This window comes from Spinacia oleracea, chromosome 4, assembly GCF_020520425.1.
Source record: "Spinacia oleracea cultivar Varoflay chromosome 4, BTI_SOV_V1, whole genome shotgun sequence".
Lineage (NCBI taxonomy): Eukaryota > Viridiplantae > Streptophyta > Magnoliopsida > Caryophyllales > Amaranthaceae > Spinacia > Spinacia oleracea.
This window is the reverse complement of record NC_079490.1, coordinates 106,269,509-106,288,940: the sequence shown is the minus strand read 5'-3', so window position 1 is coordinate 106,288,940 and position 19,432 is coordinate 106,269,509. Positions and strand designations below refer to the sequence as shown.

The 19,432-nt window shown below is 35.9% G+C and overlaps 1 protein-coding gene and 1 long non-coding RNA gene across 5 annotated transcripts; both read left to right on the top strand.

Moving 5' to 3' along the window:
• Nucleotides 1–9,905: 9,905 nt before the first annotated feature.
• LOC130459780 (uncharacterized) lies at nt 9,906–12,647 on the top strand. The gene is made up of 3 exons (XR_008919381.1): nt 9,906–10,015; nt 10,241–10,354; nt 11,577–12,647. It is a non-coding gene; the product is annotated as an uncharacterized lncRNA (long non-coding RNA).
• Nucleotides 12,648–15,329: 2,682 nt separating this feature from the next.
• LOC110798401 (uncharacterized) lies at nt 15,330–18,650 on the top strand. 4 transcript variants are annotated; one of them, XM_056826632.1, is made up of 5 exons: nt 15,330–15,412; nt 15,545–15,585; nt 15,768–15,835; nt 17,028–17,153; nt 18,268–18,650. In XM_056826632.1, exons 3-5 carry the CDS (start codon nt 15,787–15,789, stop codon nt 18,471–18,473), a joined length of 381 nt encoding a protein of 126 aa, XP_056682610.1. In that variant the 5' UTR covers nt 15,330–15,412; nt 15,545–15,585; nt 15,768–15,786; the 3' UTR covers nt 18,474–18,650. The 4 variants fall into 4 exon arrangements, 3 of the variants coding, with proteins under 3 accessions (XP_056682610.1, XP_056682612.1, XP_056682611.1); XM_056826634.1 differs by having other exon boundaries at nt 15,338–15,412; nt 15,545–15,602; XM_056826633.1 differs by lacking the exon at nt 15,330–15,412 and having other exon boundaries at nt 15,540–15,585; nt 15,708–15,835.
• Nucleotides 18,651–19,432: the final 782 nt, after the last annotated feature.

The following is a 19,432-nucleotide window of genomic DNA, read 5'->3' as shown; positions in this document are numbered from 1 at the left end:
GCGAATTAATTGGAATTAGAATTCTACATGAATTCTACTTAATCAATTTATCCAATAGGAATAGACATTTAATCATACACTGACTCTTGCAGATTCAGGAATCTCGCATGAGCTCAAACTCACACACACACGGCAGCCACAAGGGCTGCCCACGCATGCGAGCAGCAGCCCACGCAGCAAGGCCCACGCATCCGTGGCCTTGGCGCGCGCTGGGCTTGTGGCGTGCGTGCTTGCTGGGCGACGGCCTGGCTTCGTGCTGGGCCTTCGTCCGGCAGGCCTCGTCCGATGCTAATTCGTACGATACGCTTCCGATTAAATTTCCATTTCCGGAATCTATTTCCGATACGAACAATATTTAATATTTCCGATTCCGGAATTAATTTCCGTTTCGAACAAATATTTAATATTTCCGCTTTCGGAATTATTTTCCGATTCCGGCAATATTTTCCGATACGTACCATGTTTCCGTTTCCGGCAACATCTACGACTTGGATAATATTCATATTTCCGATACGATCCATATTTCCGTTTCCGGCAATATCATCGTTTCCGGAGTATTCATTTCTTGCCTGTGACGATCTTAGCTCCCACTGAAACCAAGATCCGTCGGTTCCGAATATTCATAGATGGAGTATTTAATGCCATTAAATACTTGATCCGTTTACGTACTATTTGTGTGACCCTACGGGTTCAGTCAAGAGTAAGCTGTGGATTAATATCATTAACTCCACTTGAACTGAAGCGGCCTCTAGCTAGGTATTCAGCTCACTTGATCTCACTGAATTATTAACTTGTTAATTAATACTGAACCGCATTTATTAGACTTAACATAGAATGCATACTTGGACCAAGGGCATTATTTCCTTCAGTCTCCCACTTGTCCTTAGGGACAAGTGTGCATTTCCTAATTCCTTTGTCGCTCGATGCTTGCTCTTGAACATAAGGTAAGAGTTGTCATCCTTATTATGTCCAGAGGTGTTCCTCGGTTTCAGAGTTCAACTGATCAAATAAACAGATAATCATAGCCTATGATTCATCCGAGCACGGCCATGCATTTCACAGTTTCTAGCTCTCCGAGTGGCCTTGTACAACTTTTAAGCATCTCATCCCGATTTATGGGAGGACAATCCCAATCTTGCGATCTTGAGATTAGACTTCGTTTGATAGGTGATTACCTGAGCGTTGCCTTTATAGCCTCCTTTTACGGTGCGACGGTTGGTCAACGTCAAAGCAACCAGTTCTCAAACAAGTAATCTCAAATCACTCAGGTATTGAGGATTTAGTGTCTAATAATTTAATGAAATTTACTTATGACAGACTTTCATCTCTTACAGTAAAGTTTCATAGGTCTTGTCCGATACTAGTCTTCCCAAAGTAAGTATCTATGCAAATGATTATGACATTGCCATGTCCACATAGTTCAAGAAACAGAACTACTAGTCATCTTGCACTCTAATCGTCTAACGTTTTCTATGCGTCCAATTTTATAGAAAACTCCAATTAGGGACCATTTTCAACCTTTGACATTCAAGTTCACTTGATAGACATTTCTTAGTCACAGGACTGGTCCTGACAGTCTATCTTGAATATATCGTCAAGTTGAAGGGACTCATCATTTAATAAACCATAAATTAAATGGAAAAATGAATTCTTTCATTTATTGTGAATGATTAACCAATAATGTTTTACAAAGATTTAAACTCTAAAACTTTAAAACATTAAACAGAGACATCAAAGCCATTCTCCAATATGCTTGATTCCCATAGCTGCAGTGTGCGAGTTGTGCTTCGCTTGCGGCAGAGGTTTAGTTAATGGATCTGATATGTTGTCATCAGTTCCAATTTTGTTTATCTCGACTTCTTTTCTTTCAACGAACTCTCGTAGAAGGTGAAATCTACGAAGTACATGCTTGACTCTCTGGTGGTGTCTAGGCTCTTTTGCCTGTGCAATAGCTCCGTTATTATCACAATACAGGGCTATTGGTCCTTTAATGGAGGGGACTACACCAAGTTCTCCTATGAACTTCCTTAGCCATATAGCTTCCTTTGCTGCTTCATGTGCAGCAATGTACTCCGCTTCAGTTGTAGAATCCGCAATGGTGCTTTGCTTAGCACTTTTCCAGCTTACTGCTCCTCCGTTGAGGCAGAAGACAAACCCAGACTGTGATCTGAAATCATCTTTGTCGGTTTGGAAACTTGCGTCCGTATAGCCTTTAACAATTAATTCATCATCTCCACCATAGACCAGGAAGTCATCTTTGTGCCTTTTCAGGTACTTCAGAATGTTCTTGGCAGCAGTCCAATGCGCCTCTCCTGGGTCTGACTGGTATCTGCTCGTAGCACTGAGTGCGTACGCAACATCCGGGCGTGTACATATCATAGCATACATTATTGAACCAATCAATGATGCATATGGAATCCCATTCATTCGTCTACGCTCATCAAGTGTTTTTGGGCACTGAGTCTTGCTTAGAGTCATTCCATGAGACATGGGTAGGTAGCCTCGCTTGGAGTCCGCCATCTTGAACCTATCAAGCACCTTATTGATATAAGTGCTTTGACTAAGTCCAATCATCGTTTTAGATCTATCTCTGTAAATCTTGATGCCCAATATGTACTGTGCTTCTCCTAGATCCTTCATCGAAAAACATTTCCCAAGCCAAATCTTGACAGAGTTCAACATAGGAATGTCATTTCCGATAAGCAATATGTCGTCGACATATAATACTAGGAAAGCAATTTTGCTCCCACTGACCTTCTTGTATACACAAGATTCGTCCGCGTTCTTGATGAAACCAAAGTCACTGACTGCTTCATCAAAACGTATATTCCAGCTCCTGGATGCCTGCTTCAATCCGTAGATTGACTTCTTTAGCTTGCATACCTTTTTAGCATTCTTTGGATCCTCAAAACCTTCAGGCTGTGTCATAAACACAGTTTCTGTTAAAACGCCGTTTAAGAAAGCAGTTTTGACATCCATCTGCCATATTTCGTAATCGTAATATGCAGCGATTGCTAACATTATTCGAATAGACTTTAGCATTGCAACTGGTGAAAAGGTTTCATCGTAATCCACACCGTGGACTTGCCTGTAACCTTTCGCAACCAATCTAGCTTTGAAAACTTCAAGTTTCCCATCCTTGTCCTTTTTCAGTTTGAAAACCCATTTGCTTCCAATGGCTTGGTAGCCATCTGGCAAATCGACCAAATCCCATACTTGGTTTTCAGACATGGAGTCTAATTCAGATTGCATGGCTTCTTGCCATTGCTTGGAGCTAGGGCTCGTCATAGCTTGCTTGTAAGTCGCAGGTTCATCACTTTCAAGTAATAGAACGTCATAGCTCTCGTTCGTCAAAATACCTAAGTACCTTTCCGGTTGAGATCTATATCTTTGCGATCTACGCGGGGTAACATTTCTAGATTGACCATGATTCTCACCAGATTCTTCTAAAGATCTCTGAGTTTCATCCTGAATGTCATCTTGAGCATTCTCTAGAGTTTGTTGTTCGACTCGAATTTCTTCGAGGTCTACTTTTCTCCCACTTGTCATTTTGGAAATGTGATCCTTCTCCAAAAAGACACCATCTCGAGCAACAAACACTTTGTTCTCAGATGTATTGTAGAAGTAATACCCCTTTGTTTCCTTTGGATAGCCCACAAGGATACATTTGTCAGATTTTGGATGAAGTTTGTCTGAAATTAATCGTTTGACGTATACTTCACATCCCCAAATCTTAAGAAAAGACACATTTGGAGGTTTTCCAAACCATAATTCGTATGGAGTCTTTTCGACAGCTTTAGACGGAGCTCTATTTATAGTGAGTGCAGCTGTATTTAGTGCATGTCCCCAAAATTCTAATGGAAGTTCGGCCTGACCCATCATTGACCTGACCATGTCTAGCAAGGTTCTGTTCCTCCGTTCTGACACACCGTTCCATTGTGGTGTTCCAGGAGGAGTCAATTCTGATAGAATTCCACATTCTTTCAGATGGTCATCAAATTCATAGCTCAGATATTCACCGCCTCTATCAGACCGCAGTGCCTTAATCTTCTTGCCTAATTGATTCTCTACTTCACTCTGAAATTCCTTGAATTTGTCAAAGGATTCAGACTTATGCTTCATTAGGTAGACATAACCATACCTACTGAAGTCATCAGTGAAAGTGATAAAGTAGCTGAAACCACCTCTAGCATTTGTACTCATTGGTCCACATACATATGTATGGATTAAACCCAATAGTTCATTTGCTCTTTCTCCAACTTTAGAGAAAGGTTGCTTTGTCATTTTGCCAAGTAAACATGATTCGCATTTACCATAATCCTCTAAGTCAAATGGTTCTAGAATTCCTTCCCTTTGAAGTCTTTCTAAGCGTTTCAAGTTTATATGGCCTAATCGACAATGCCACAGATAGGTGAGATCTGAATCATCCTTTTTGGCCTTTTTGGTATTTATGTTATATACTTGTTTGTCGTGATCTAATAAATAAAGTCCATTGACTAATCTAGCAGATCCATAAAACATCTCTTTAAAATAAAACGAACAACTATTGTCTTTTATTATAAAGGAAAATCCCTTAGCATCTAAGCAAGAAACTGAAATGATGTTTTTAGTAAGACTTGGAACATGGAAACATTCTTCCAGTTCCAAAACTAGCCCGGAGGGCAACGACAAATAGTATGTTCCTACAGCTAATGCAGCAATCCGTGCTCCATTTCCCACTCGTAGGTCGACTTCACCCTTGCTTAACTTTCTACTTCTTCTTAGTCCCTGTGGATTGGAACATAAGTGTGAGCCACAACCTGTATCTAATACCCAAGAAGTTGAATTAGCAAGTATACAGTCTATAACGAAAATACCTGAAGATGGAACGACTGTTCCGTTCTTCTGATCTTCCTTTAGCTTCAAGCAATCTCTCTTCCAATGCCCCTTCTTCTTGCAGTAGAAGCATTCGGATTCAGAAGTGGGTTGACTGACCTTTCTCTTTGCAGATTTGGCGCCAGTTTGCTTAGTTGGGCTGGCCTTGTTGCCACCTTTCTTAGCATTCCTCTTCTTTCAGATTTCTTGAACTTGCCCCCACGCACCATAAGCACATCCTGCTTATCACTTTTGAGCGTCTTTTCAGCGGTCTTCAGCATACCGTGAAGCTCAGTGAGCGTTTTGTCCAGACTATTCATACTGTAGTTCAGTTTGAACTGATCATACCCGCTATGAAGAGAATGGAGGATGGTGTCTATAGCCATTTCCTGAGAAAATTGCTGATCCAGCCGACTCATATTCTCAATGAGTCCAATCATTTTGAGAACATGTGGACTTACGGGCTCGCCTTTCTTAAGCTTGGTCTCAAGAATTTGCCTATGAGTCTCGAATCTTTCGACTCGAGCCAGATCTTGGAACATGTTCTTCAACTCACTGATGATTGTGAAAGCATCTGAGTTGATGAACGTTTTCTGCAGATCCGCACTCATGGTGGCGAGCATTAGACATTTCACATCCTTGTTGGCATCAATCCAACGATTGAGGGCTGCCTGAGTGATCCCGTCGCCTGGAGCTTCGGGCATCGCCTCATCTAGGACATACTCCTTTTCTTCCTGCATAAGAACTATTTGCAAGTTCCTTTGCCAGTCAAGGAAGTTTTTCCCGTTCAACTTCTCCTTTTCGAGAATTGATCGAATGTTGAATGAATTGTTGTTTGCCATATTAAAAACTACAATTGAAAAGAATAAACAAATAAATAACCATTCACAGTTTCTCTTAATAAACTTAAATTCTAGCATACATGCATAATTCAATGTTTATTAAGCATTTTATTCAAGTTATGTGTTCCGGCAGGTGTGAATAAAATGATTCCAAGATCCTAAAATCATTGAAGAACTAAGCACAGTTTGTCGACTTAATCCTAGAACATCTTAGGTAAGCAAAAGCCTTTTGCTAATAGTCTAGAAACTATTCTTGGTTGATAGGTACGTCTAAGAACTTATTAGGTAAACCTATCGAATTTGCCACGACATAAAAGGACTCCTTACTTATATCGTTGAGTTTCACCAAAACTAACATGTACTCACAATTATTTGTGTACCTTGCCCCTTTAGGACCAATAAGTAACACCTCGCTGAGCGAAAACTATTACTAGATTGATGTAAAGGATATCCAAGCAAGTGTATATTTTGGCATGGCACCTTTTAACTCAATCTTTAAGTTTGGAACTTAAGGCTCTTACTATGTTGGTTAGATTTTAAGTGAACTAAAATCCTTAATCATGCAACATAATCAAGCTTATGATCTCATGCATTTTAAGACATATTTAAAACAATAAATAACTTAAAACATGCATAAGATATTTGTGATCTAGTATGGCCCGACTTCATCTTGAAGCTTTGACTTCAAAGTCCGTCTTGAAAATCTCCGTGGGAGGCACCATTTTCTTCAAATAGGATAAGCTATAACTAATTACAACTATTTGATGGTACGCAGACCATATTTGAATTGAAAAATAACTTTGGTGCTTTAGACCAATTACATTCAAATTAATGGTACGCAGACCATATTTTCTATCCTATTTGGGCCATACTAGTCACTTCATAACCTGCAAAACAGTACATATACAATATATACCATTCACCCATTCATTATCATGAATGGCCCACATAGCTGGTTAGTAAAACACATTATGCATCACGTAAACATTTGCAGCAATTAATCAAGGTCACCAATAATCTACCAATTATTCAGTCCTTATTAATTCTAATCGAGTTGTTTTAACCTTAAGGATTTGTAGACCTAATCAAGAGTTTATGACTAAAAAGCGCTCCCACTCAAACCAATAAATTCATATGCTTTACTAATTTTAAACATAAAATTGTATTTCTAGTCTAACCGGAAACATACAAATTTAATTAAAATTTAAAGCTCATATAAATTTATAATTGAATCCAAAAATTTAATTTTAATTTCAGTCACATTTAAATTAATTTATGATTTTAATTTTAGTAAAATAATTAGAATAAATTCCATTTATTATAATTATAATATTCAAAATTAAAATCCAAGAAATTAATTCAAATTATTAATTTTAAAATTAATTAAAATTACGTGAACTGAAATTTTCAAATTAAACATTCAAAACGATTTAATCGAAACGCAAACACCCTACGCGTTGCACGCCCATGGGCCGTACGCACACAGCCATTGCTGGCCATGTGCGCGCAGCCCATGCGCTCGTAGCATAGCTGCTGCTGTCCCAACGCAAGCCTCCGCACAGCGCCCACCGCACGCGAGCTATCGCTCGCAGCGCGCGCGCGAGATCGCTCGCTGGGCGCGCTGGCTCGCTCGCTGGCGCGCGAGATCGCTCGCTGGTGCGCGCGAGCCATCGCTCGCTGGTGCGCGCGAGCCATCGCTCGCTGGTGCGCGACATCGCTCGCTGGGCGGGCGACGTCGCGCGCTGTGCGCGCGAGTGATGCTGTGCGCAGCGCTCGTGGCACGCGAGCTTGCGCTCGCTGCGCACGAGGCTGCGCGCACTTGTGCGAGGCAGCGCGCGTTGTGGCGCAGCTCGCTTGCTGCCCACACGCGACTGCCTTGGCTCGCCCCTCGCCCATGCCCATACGTTCATTGCTCGTGGCACACGACACAAGGCAGGGCTGCTGCCTTGCGCTCGTGCACTACGCCCTTGCTCATTGCATTCGTGCCGCACGGGCGACGAGCTCCCTTGCTCGTCGTCGCATGCCCGCATTATACAACACCCCTTAAGGGTAACACGAAGCGTCCATTGCTTCGCGCGTGCAAGTTATTTGAACGAATCGCATAAAAATTTAAAATTTATATTTAAAATTAATGACAAATTAATAAATATTATTAATTTCATAATTTTAGGGCGAAAAATCGAAAATTTATTATCCAATTGATTTCCGATTGATATGGATTCAAGTCTAGGTCATAAAAATTTAAAATTTATCGTAAATTTACAATTTCTATGGTGGTTTTTAATCATAGGTTTCTAATTAAATTACAATTAATTATGAAAATCAAATTAATTCTAAATTATTCTAATTTTCAACAAATTAATCATAATTACAAATTAGATTGCATAATTAACAAGACTAGGCATTCAAACTTGTTAAACATATGCAGTAGGTCAATCAAAAATTCAAGATTTATCAACAGGAATAGCAAATATTTAATTTAACATCTTAAATTTACGAAATTTTGCATTCGAAAAACTAAAACCTTCGAAAAGTCATAGTTAGGCTTCGAATTTGAGAATTCTGGGTTCGGCAGAAAAATACTATTTTTGTCAAAATTTTAGAATGCCTTTTACATGCGGAATTGACACAAAAATCACTCAATTCGGATGAGTAATGAAGAAACTGCCGAAAAACTGCGTACGTATAATTAAATAAACGCAATTTGCAATTAATTAACAATTACGAAAATTAATCACCCCTTTTAATTCTTGCAAATTTGTAATATTTAACCATGTTCATGCAATTTAGATTATGAAAATAATAAGGGGCTCGTGATACCACTGTTAGGTTATGATACATATGACACTACATAGATCATGCGGAAACAACCATTAACCCAGGACAACATATTATTTACACATAATCATATAGCATAATTTAGATGCATACTCTTTGTTGCGTGCCCTCCCTAGCTGCGCCCGAACCGAACAAGAACAAGTCTTTTAGGACTCCAAGTGTCGTCCCTCCGTAGATAGTCCACAGCACGTCCGGATCCGCCTTAAGATTGACCAACTAGAATCGCCCTTAAGGTACTCAGAAAATTCGGCACTTTTGGGGCAAGATGGGTGTTTGAATTTTCTCTCAAAAACTCACTTTTGAATACTTTAAAACTTGTGTATAAATTATGACCCCTAGGCCTTTATTTATAGAGTTATGGAAAAGGAATCGTAATCCTAGTAGGATGCGAATTAATTGGAATTAGAATTCTACATGAATTCTACTTAATCAATTTATCCAATAGGAATAGACATTTAATCATACACTGACTCTTGCAGATTCAGGAATCTCGCATGAGCTCAAACTCACACACACACGGCAGCCACAAGGGCTGCCCACGCATGCGAGCAGCAGCCCACGCAGCAAGGCCCACGCATCCGTGGCCTTGGCGCGCGCTGGGCTTGTGGCGTGCGTGCTTGCTGGGCGACGGCCTGGCTTCGTGCTGGGCCTTCGTCCGGCAGGCCTCGTCCGATGCTAATTCGTACGATACGCTTCCGATTAAATTTCCATTTCCGGAATCTATTTCCGATACGAACAATATTTAATATTTCCGATTCCGGAATTAATTTCCGTTTCGAACAAATATTTAATATTTCCGCTTTCGGAATTATTTTCCGATTCCGGCAATATTTCCGATTCTGACAATATTTCCGTTTCCGGCAATATTTCCGATTCTGGTAATATTTCCATTTCCAACAATATTTTCCGATACGTACCATGTTTCCGTTTCCGGCAACATCTACGACTTGGATAATATTCATATTTCCGATACGATCCATATTTCCGTTTCCGGCAATATCATCGTTTCCGGAGTATTCATTTCTTGCCTGTGACGATCTTAGCTCCCACTGAAACCAAGATCCGTCGGTTCCGAATATTCATAGATGGAGTATTTAATGCCATTAAATACTTGATCCGTTTACGTACTATTTGTGTGACCCTACGGGTTCAGTCAAGAGTAAGCTGTGGATTAATATCATTAACTCCACTTGAACTGAAGCGGCCTCTAGCTAGGTATTCAGCTCACTTGATCTCACTGAATTATTAACTTGTTAATTAATACTGAACCGCATTTATTAGACTTAACATAGAATGCATACTTGGACCAAGGGCATTATTTCCTTCAATTAGGGTTTCAATTTTGCTTTACTTATTTCAATTTCGTGTAATTTTCGATTAACCAGAAGGAGGCGGCATCGGTCGATTAATTAGGGTTTCAAAACCCTCACGTTGATTATTTTTGGGTGAAGTTTTTACTGAGGCAATGGCTTCTTCATCAGGTATGAAATTATGAATATCCTCTTACCATTTTGTTTAATTGCTAATTTGATTGAAAAATACAATCTTTTGTCAATCAATTGAAAAAAAATACATTCTTATTTCTAATTCTTCATGTATTTGGTCAATTTGATTCATTTTCTCATCTGCGTATGTCTTAAAAAAACGCCAATTACTTTGAGTTTATGATTTTTTAGCTGATCACTATGAAATTTGGACATCAGCAGGACTGGAATTCCAATTGCACTCTTTTGGTTTGTGCATTTCGGAATAGGCCAAAGTTCCGGCAAGTTGAAGCAGATGGTGGAACAATTGTTTCAAAGGTTTTCACCTTTATCTTGGTAAAAAATCTTGCTTGCATTGCCTTTTATCATTCATCTTTTTCCTTTGTTTCGTTGCCTTGAATCATTAATGGTCTGGGGTAAGTTTAAGTGTCAATAACTGAAGCAAAGTATGCCTGTTCTTTGAACTATTTCTTTGGGAAAATGATTGCTAATGCTACTCATATCTTTTTGCTTTGGAAAATCTACTAGGTTTCGAGAAAGGAACCAAGTCCGTTATCGCTTTCTACATGACATGAAATTGCTATTGTTATTCATGAACTAGCTCAGGCTCAGTGTTGTAAAACAGACACATATTATTGGCATATTAACATATTTATTGTGGCATATTGACACATATTTATTGGCATATTGATACATATTATTGGCATATTGTTGGTGTTCTGACTGAGGCAGGGCTATAGACTACAACTACTCCGTATACGGGGAAACCATTATCGCTTTCAAATGGACATGAGATCAAATTGTTGAACCAAATTTTTGAACTAAATTGTTGGGGTTATAAGGGTAGGAAGAATGTTAAGGTCATGAGAGATTAATCTATCTCTAAGAGTTGAATTACTGGTGTCATTTTAGTTTGCTACAAATGTGACATTCATTAATATTTGCTCTTAATAAACTAAATTACTCTTTTTTCTTAGGTTTGATAAGGGATTTTGAGTGTTAAAGTGTTTATGTGGATTATTTTTGTTACTATGAGGTTGAGAATTGCTATGACAAAATGTTGATACGATAGTAACTCCTTCTGTTGGACAATCACTCTGATAATCAGTCTTGGTTTATTGCCAATCCTTTTGAATATCTTTGTCTGATGAATGGTTATCTGATGTGATGATGAATGCTTTTGGTAATTTGGTAATCACGCTTTTCGTGTCCCCCACGTAAACGACAAAAATACCCTTCCCCTTTAACTTTCAAACCCAACAGCGTAAAACACAAAGTTCACTCTACGCCGCTTCACTCTCATATTTTCTCTCTCCTCCCTTCACTCAAAGAGTCAAAGATCTCAAATCTTTAGTTCTCTCTCATCTTCGATTTATTTTTTTAATTCCTTTTATTTTTTTTAATTTTTTTGCATCAATTTTGTTGTTTTTTTGGATTTGGTTCTGTTTGTGCGACTCCGATTTTACAAACTAAGGATTTAATTGTTGTTTTGTTTTCGTTTTTGCATTTTCATTACTAACTGAAAACATATTTATAACGAGGTTTTACTTTTGATTAGGTTTTAGAAATCTGATTTGCAGCCTTCAGATCATCAAAACAAGTAAGATGTGGGTGTTTCATCTACGCAACGATGTGAAACAGAGGATCAGGTTATCGATCGATTAGGGTTTGAGGGTTTGATGGATTTTGTCAAGGTTTTGGAGGGAAAGATTAATTTGGTGGATCAGAGAATTAATCAGATGCGATTAAATTGTAATAATAATAACAATTCTCTTGGTTTTAGTCATAAGATTATGTTGGATTGTTTTAAGGGTCCTGATCCTGATATGGGTTTTGTTGGTTGGAAGGAGTAATCAGGTGTGGTTGGATTCACCATATGATTGTCATTATCAATCTAACGGTATGATTAACGATATTACGGGTTTAAATGGTGTTGAGGCTCAAATTTTTGCGAGAAAGATGGATTTGATTGATGAAAGGAATAATCAGATGGATTTGATTGATGGTTTTCTCAAGGTAAAGTTTCAATATTTTTATTGATTATTGTTGTCTTTATTTTAAGGTTGTTTTTGTTACCAAAGATTTGGACTTTAGGATATGTAGCTAAGACATTGATACATGTTTAAATCTACAGTTTGGTCCAAATTACCAGAGGCCGTAGCATATTTTTAAATGATAAACAGTAAAGTCTAATACACTGCGGGTACAAATGATTAAATCTACAGTTTAATTGCTATTTTGGATCATTGTTTATGTGGTATTTCTTATTGTAGATTTAAACAATAACTACAGTTTGGGGAAAATTAAATCATTGTGAATGCGCATATAACAATTAAAAATACATCTCACGTCTTTTCCAAATTAGACCTATGATTTGTAATCAGTATCTTTGTGAATGCATAAAAACATGTTTAACTTAAATTTTAGGTCTGATAACAGATTTATCGATGGTAATAAACCTTTTGGGTTCCATGCGGTTGTGTTGAGTTGTTGCTTAGGTATGAGATGGAAATTATAGAAAGAGAGCAGTAGTGATTGGGAGGAGCAATATTGTGGGACTACCTGCATCCTTACTTTTGATTGCTAATTTTTATATACTTCGTGTAATTTACTAATGTTTGATTGAGTAAGAATTTGGGCAATTTGTTCTTTTAATTCTAGAGCTTGAGGAAACGTAGGTGGTGGTGGTGGTTTTGTTCATGAGAAGACAATGTATTAGGCTAGGTTTGAGTAATGCAATTTTAACATGGTTAAGCTCACTGGTTCAATTGATTATTTGTTGTTTTAGTGCTAGAGTTGGTCTTCTAATATTTCGTGATGTCATCTTTTGTTTTAATTAAACTTAAACCATTCATGTTTTATCATATCGATTCTGAATTCTGAAATATGTATTAAGTAGTAACAATCTATTGATATCCCTTTGGTTGATATCTTCCTGTGAATCAAGTATTATTTTTATACTCAATTTCTTTTTTTTTTTCCTTCTATTGAACGACGTTCTTTTTTCTTTTTCTATTGCAGTGGACCTCATAATCCTAGCATTATTGTAGCTGCGACACTGTCGAAAATGAACAGAATGAGAGATGTCAAAATGTCGAGTGACAAGTCGAAGCTAAAGAGACAGAATAGTCGTTGTACTCGCAATCAAGTCTTATTTTTATACTCAATTTCTATTTTTACTCACAATCAAGTCTCATAATCGTAGCATTTTGTTTTCTGTAGTATTTTTTTGTACTCTCAATCAATTTAAGAGGTTTGTGACAATATATCCATCGCGTGTATAATCTCGCACGCATCGCGTGCATATAAGACTAGTTACTTAGATTACAACCAAATTTTGAACATGATTATATTTTACTTAATTAAAAAAGAAAATAACTACTTCATATTAATTTCCGTAATATTTTACAGTTACCTGATTAAGTTACCTTATATTAATTTCCGTAATATTTTAAATTTCATATTTTCTTTAAAGAAATCAAATAATTTTGGTTTTTTTTTTATTTCTAGAAAATTTCAGAATAATAATAATTAGGCTACAAAAATCAAATATCAACATATTTGTCTTACTCAAAAAAATGTCCTACCTTAATTATCTTTTTTCCTCAAATATATCTGAACATATCTTCTTTTTTTAGCACATGACCGTTCAATTGTTTTCTTGGAAGATTTTATTTTTATTTTTGTTTTTTTTCATATTAATTTTTGTATTTTTTAAAACTGTCTATAATTTTATGACATCAGCGTTTTTTTATATATCTACTTAATTATTTTGGTAAATTTTAAAATTACGTTGATTTGTTTTTATTTTCAGTAAATTTTATAAATTTCTGTAATATTTTAAAAATACTGATATTTTTTCTTGAAAGATTAAATCTTAACATAATTATCTTTTCCTTAAATGAAAATGAATATAGTTATTTAGTTGATTACCCTAAAATTAATTTCCATATTTTAATTCAGCGTTTTTTAATTAAAATCAAATAACTTTGGTTCTTTTACTTTCGTTATTTTTTTAACGTGGGTAAATTTTTAAGTTTGTTATTTTTTATATTTTTTTTGGTAAACTATGAAATTAATTTAAGCAATTTTTGTGTGTGTTTATTTCCTCCAAATTTAAAGACTTCTTATTATAATCAGTTATAAAAGTAATAAAATTAAAGTTAAAAATTATATCTGATTTTTTAATAAAACTATAATATAAAAAATAGAGAAAATAAAAAATAATATTAATGCTATTTTTGTCTCTTCCTTATTAAATCAATTGAGTTCTTCAATCAACATCAATGGAGGGGTTGAGTCCTTCAAACATTATCAATGGAGGAATTGAGTCCTTTAAGCATCATCTATGGAGAAGTTGAGTACCATAAAATTAGCCAACTATATTCATTAATCCAAATTCCTGACAAGACATTGTCAATAATAGAATTAGAGATAAACTCTCAACCATAGAAATTAATAATCAGTCCACTATAATGTTGAGTTGGTACATAATATAGATTATTAATAAATATAATCAATTGTAAATCATTAAGATGATTTTCAAAAATGGTGATAGACAATTTTTTTAGCACTTTTTTGGAAGATGATCGAAAGTGATAGACAATTTTTTTTAAAAGATGATTGGAGATGATGATGGATGATGACGGTTAATGATGATGATTGCACATTTTTTAAGACTATCTCTATTATATAAGCCAGCTCCTGAGGACATTTTAGTAACTTGACTTTTCGTGTCCACTTGCAAAAAGACAGTAATACCCTCCCCCGTTTAACAGTTAATAATTTAATAACAAATTATTTAAAAAGGAAAAAAAAAGAAACGGCTATCCTAATTACACAAAACCTTCGAATGTCAGAAAACCCCCAAAACCTTCTCTCTCTCTTCAGAAAACCCTTCAAAAAAAGGAAACCCTCGATCTCTCTTAGTCTCTCTCCTCAAAACCTTCTTTCTCTCTCTCTCTACCTCTGAGATCGGATTCTTTTCGTTTAATGGCAAAAGTTTAGGCGAATCCACCACCGTCGGCTCTTCCGGCATCTCCCAAAACTCCACCGTAAACCTCCACTTCAAGCTCCTTGGCGGCGGCAGCAATGGCGGCTCAACTTGCACGGAGTCATGGGATTGCTGCTTGAATATGCATGTACGCCGATCGAGATGCCAGATAGAGGGGACTCAATCATACCAGTTAGTTTTCCCCCTATTTATTTCTGAAGTATTTTAATTAAAATATGATTTGATTTTGAATTTGATTTTCTGGGTTTGGGCAGATTTGGTTGTTGCAAGTGCTGGAGATGATAAGAAGATTACATTGTGGCGTTAAAATGGGCAGATTTGGTTGTTGCAAGTGCTCGAGCTCCACAAGAGCCTTTACCACACCGATGATGTTCCTCAAGATACCTTTCTCTCTCCTAGGGTTTTTGTTTTGATTTTTGTTTTGTTTTGTTATTTTATTGAATTGTTTGTTTATCTCTCCTAGAGATTTTAATTTTGAATTTGATTTGAGGATAATTTGTTGATTTGAATAGGAGAGTTGAGGTTGTTGCAAGATTGAAGTCATTGGAGGAAGGTGCGACAAACTGTTTGGTGTGAATTTTGTCATTGAGTATATTTGTCAAAATGTTATTGATGTGGTCCATTGCTTTAATTGTTATTTGAATAACTGATTGACTGTTTGGTCACAATTTGAAGGTTATTTGAAAGTTGGAATGTGAAGGTTGGAATTCACCCGTCCAATGTGGTTGTGACTAGGTTGAAGCTCGATAAAGTCATGAAGGCATTGCTGGAACATAAGGCAGAAGGTCACCCGGAAAATGAAGGTATAATTTCTGTTGTTTTAGAAGTTTTGGTTTGGTTTATTTTGAGAAAATTAATCTGTTATTTTGGTGTTTTTTGTGATGTTGTTTTTACCTATTTATTTGCAAATTCAAGGTACTTGATCTGTTTCCCATTCCGGAATCATATTCTTTATGGATGTTAATCTATCGTATGCTGTCATCAAAACAAATAAAACTGGATCTAACAGTTCTTTTACTTCTATGTGACCACAAATAACATAACTTTTCTAAGCCCATATTATAAAATTGGAAAGAATATGGACATGATATGAGTCATATGAAAGCAATTGGAGCTTACAGTAATAGAGTCAAAACGGCTGGTAGTTTACTTTAGCTGGTTCCATTTTGTACACGTCAACTTTGTTATTAGTTTGTTGCTGTAATAGTTTACTGTTTACTTGGAGTAAGAGGTTATGAGTTTTCTTCTGTAACTTTCATTTAATGGTTGTATAACAGTCAGAGTTAAGGTAAAAAGAGAAAATACAAGGAAGAATTAATACATCTAATAGCAACCTGGATTAATTTGTAACTACGATCTTTCAAAAATATATCACAACCAAGAAAAGTTCATATGAAGAAAAATTAGGACTCAATTTCATTAGGATAATAATAAGATGAATATTCACGGGTATAGTGAGTTCTATGGTATGTTCACTTTGTATGACCCAATCATAAGCTTCTTTAGAGATACTCTTTATGCTGTCAACATGTCTCTGAAAACCTTCAAGCTTAGAAAGCATAAGCAGCAGCATAGAAATCCTAACTGTGTGAATTTCTACAGAGTTTTTTTTTTTTTTGACATAGTAATTTTTATTTACCAAATTCACATTAATTAGTCGTTAATTCGCGAGGAAATGATCAATAACATCAGATATTGAAACATTAATTTCAACACTGTTATTTTTTTTGTTTCAAACTGAACAGGTCGATGTGGTACAGGGTCAACTTTTCAATTCCTTTTTTTGAGTTTCTAAAACGGCTGTTTTTTGGAGATATTTTCAATAATTAGACTCCCTACAGTCTACACCTGTAGACATGTTCTGTATGTAAAGAAAAAGTTTTTCATTGAATTACTGTATTCTTTGAGCTGGATTTTTTTTGTCAAATTTTAATTTTGAGTGATAAATTTGATTACCCACTTCTTATTTTTGCTTGATTTTCCCTTTTTTGTTAGGTTTTTGGAGATTTCAGGGCCGACCTCAGTTTCTTCATAATTGCGTAGAAGATCAGAATGTGGGAAGAGATATAATTGTTCATCGTGTTCGCAGGAACATCAAAAACAAAAAAGATATGCCTACTGGTATTATGCCATCATTTTTTAGTTAATCATTTTTGTTGTTTCAGTTAATTAGACCTAAAAAGAACGGGCATATAAATTCATAATTCGTATTCTGTTTGGGTTATCCGTCATCTGTTTAAATTTCAATTTTGTTAGGTTTTCTTTGGGGGTTAATGTTAGGCTTAAGCAATTGAAGAGAATAAAAATTTGGATTTATATACAAGCTTAATGAGATCAAGGCATAAAGGTTGGAGCTTTAAAGAAGGGATGATATCACATTAATGACTTTGAGAATATATACCTGGTGTTAACCTATCCGTAAATTTAAGCATATTAGGTATCCCAAATTTCTGTGTTTGAAGGGGGGATTGGGTTTGGCGAGGTGGGAAGATAGCAACTTGACTTAGAAATAGCTTGAAACGAAGCTCAAATTTGAATGAAAGGTCCAAACTCTTGAGATGTCAAATTGATTGGATGTGTCAAGAATCCAAATCTTGGAGAGACATCGATAGTAACTAGGGGTTGGGAAAGTCTCTTGGTTGGTTGAGCAAGATGAGATTTGGGATTTTCTGTTAAGCAAGAGTTTGAGGTGGGTTTCATGGGGTTTTGTTTCAAACTGAACAGATGTGGTACATGGGTCGACTTTTCCATTCTTTTTTTGAGTTTCTAAAACGGCGCTTTTTTGGAGATATTTTCAATAATTAGGCTTTCTACTGTCTACATATGTTCTGTATGTAAAGTTAATTTTTTTTTAATGATTCTACTCTTTAATTTGTAGTGTATATTAGTATGTACAATTCTTTAAGATAAAACAAAAGAATTATGAAACTTTTGTGTTATTTTACAAAAAAGGGAAATTGCTTTTTAAGAAGTTTTATGTTCTCATACATAGCAATCTGAACATAATTGATTCATGATACTCCAGTTATACCATCCTCATACTAATACTCCAGTTTTGTAGTTTTCCTTTGACCTCACAGTGTTGTTTGCTAAATGTATAAGTGAATTTATACTCATATCCACAAGGGTACTTGATCTCAAAGTTTGATGTGGATTTTAAACTAAAATTTCTATAGTACTGTGTTGAAATGTCTCTCTATATGATCAATGTTGTAAGAACAGATCTATGTTGAAGCTGGACCAATAGGTCCGGTTGATTGGAATGTAGTTGAAGTGAAACTGGACCAACATTCTGGAAGCAAAGCTGAGAGTCTGAGACCACTGACCCAATTCTTAGAGGCAAGATTGTGGCTCAAGTTACTGCTACTTATGCAGTTGCAAGGTTCTACAAGCTTCAACTTGCTTGCTACAGGCTACCATCTGATTTATGTAATTAATTAAGTTCGTCTTTTTTTCCGATTATGCACTAAATAAACCAAATGCTTCCCTCTTTGGGATTGTCATTTGTGATTTGTGATCTGTGATCAATAAAATAGAAAAGGAGGATGCTCCCTTTTGTTCTTTGTAATCACATCGATCTATTATCAATGCTAATTAAGAGTTTTTATTTTAATACTATTGGCTTTACATTGAATTATGAAATTTATGTTATTTGTTAATATTGATGAATTTATCTTGATTTTACAATATGTTTGCGAATTGAGGGTATTAAATTTGTTTTTTTTATATTCGCACGCATCGCATGCATATAAGACTAGTATATTAAATAATAAAACTTGAGGGATTAATATTAAATATCAACTAGTTAATTTTTTTTTACTTTAGGCAAACAAGTCAATAAAAGAATAAATTAAGTGAATGGTCTAGATTTAATTGAAATCACTCAACGGTTAAGATTTAATTCAACAAGTTAGTCGTCGTAGGTCGACGACCTTCACAGAAGCGTCGTGATTCGATCAATGATGAATCATAAAGACTTTTCCTATAATTTCTAAAACAAAATGCTCAACTACCACCAAACTAAACCAAATTCGTCAAAGCTATTGAAAAGTAATTTCAGAATATCTTTTCATAATTATATATCTAAAGAGTTGCTAAACTCAGTGGGAGCTTAGTGTTTGTTATTCAACAAACTAAGGCCCAAGTATATATATATGTTTCATTGTGATTTATTTAAATGAGACACAAGGGTATTGTTTCTACCACGAATTTTTGAGAACATAATGTTTGTTTGCTCGAAATGATGTCCTTTTGGAGATTCGTTTCCAAAATAACAAGTGGGAGAAAATAGACCTCGAAAGTCTTCGAGGCGAACAACAAACATAAATGGACATTCCGGAGGCTTTTCGAAGTTCTTTAGAAAATCCGAACACGTATTCTTTAAGGACTTTAGAAGTGGC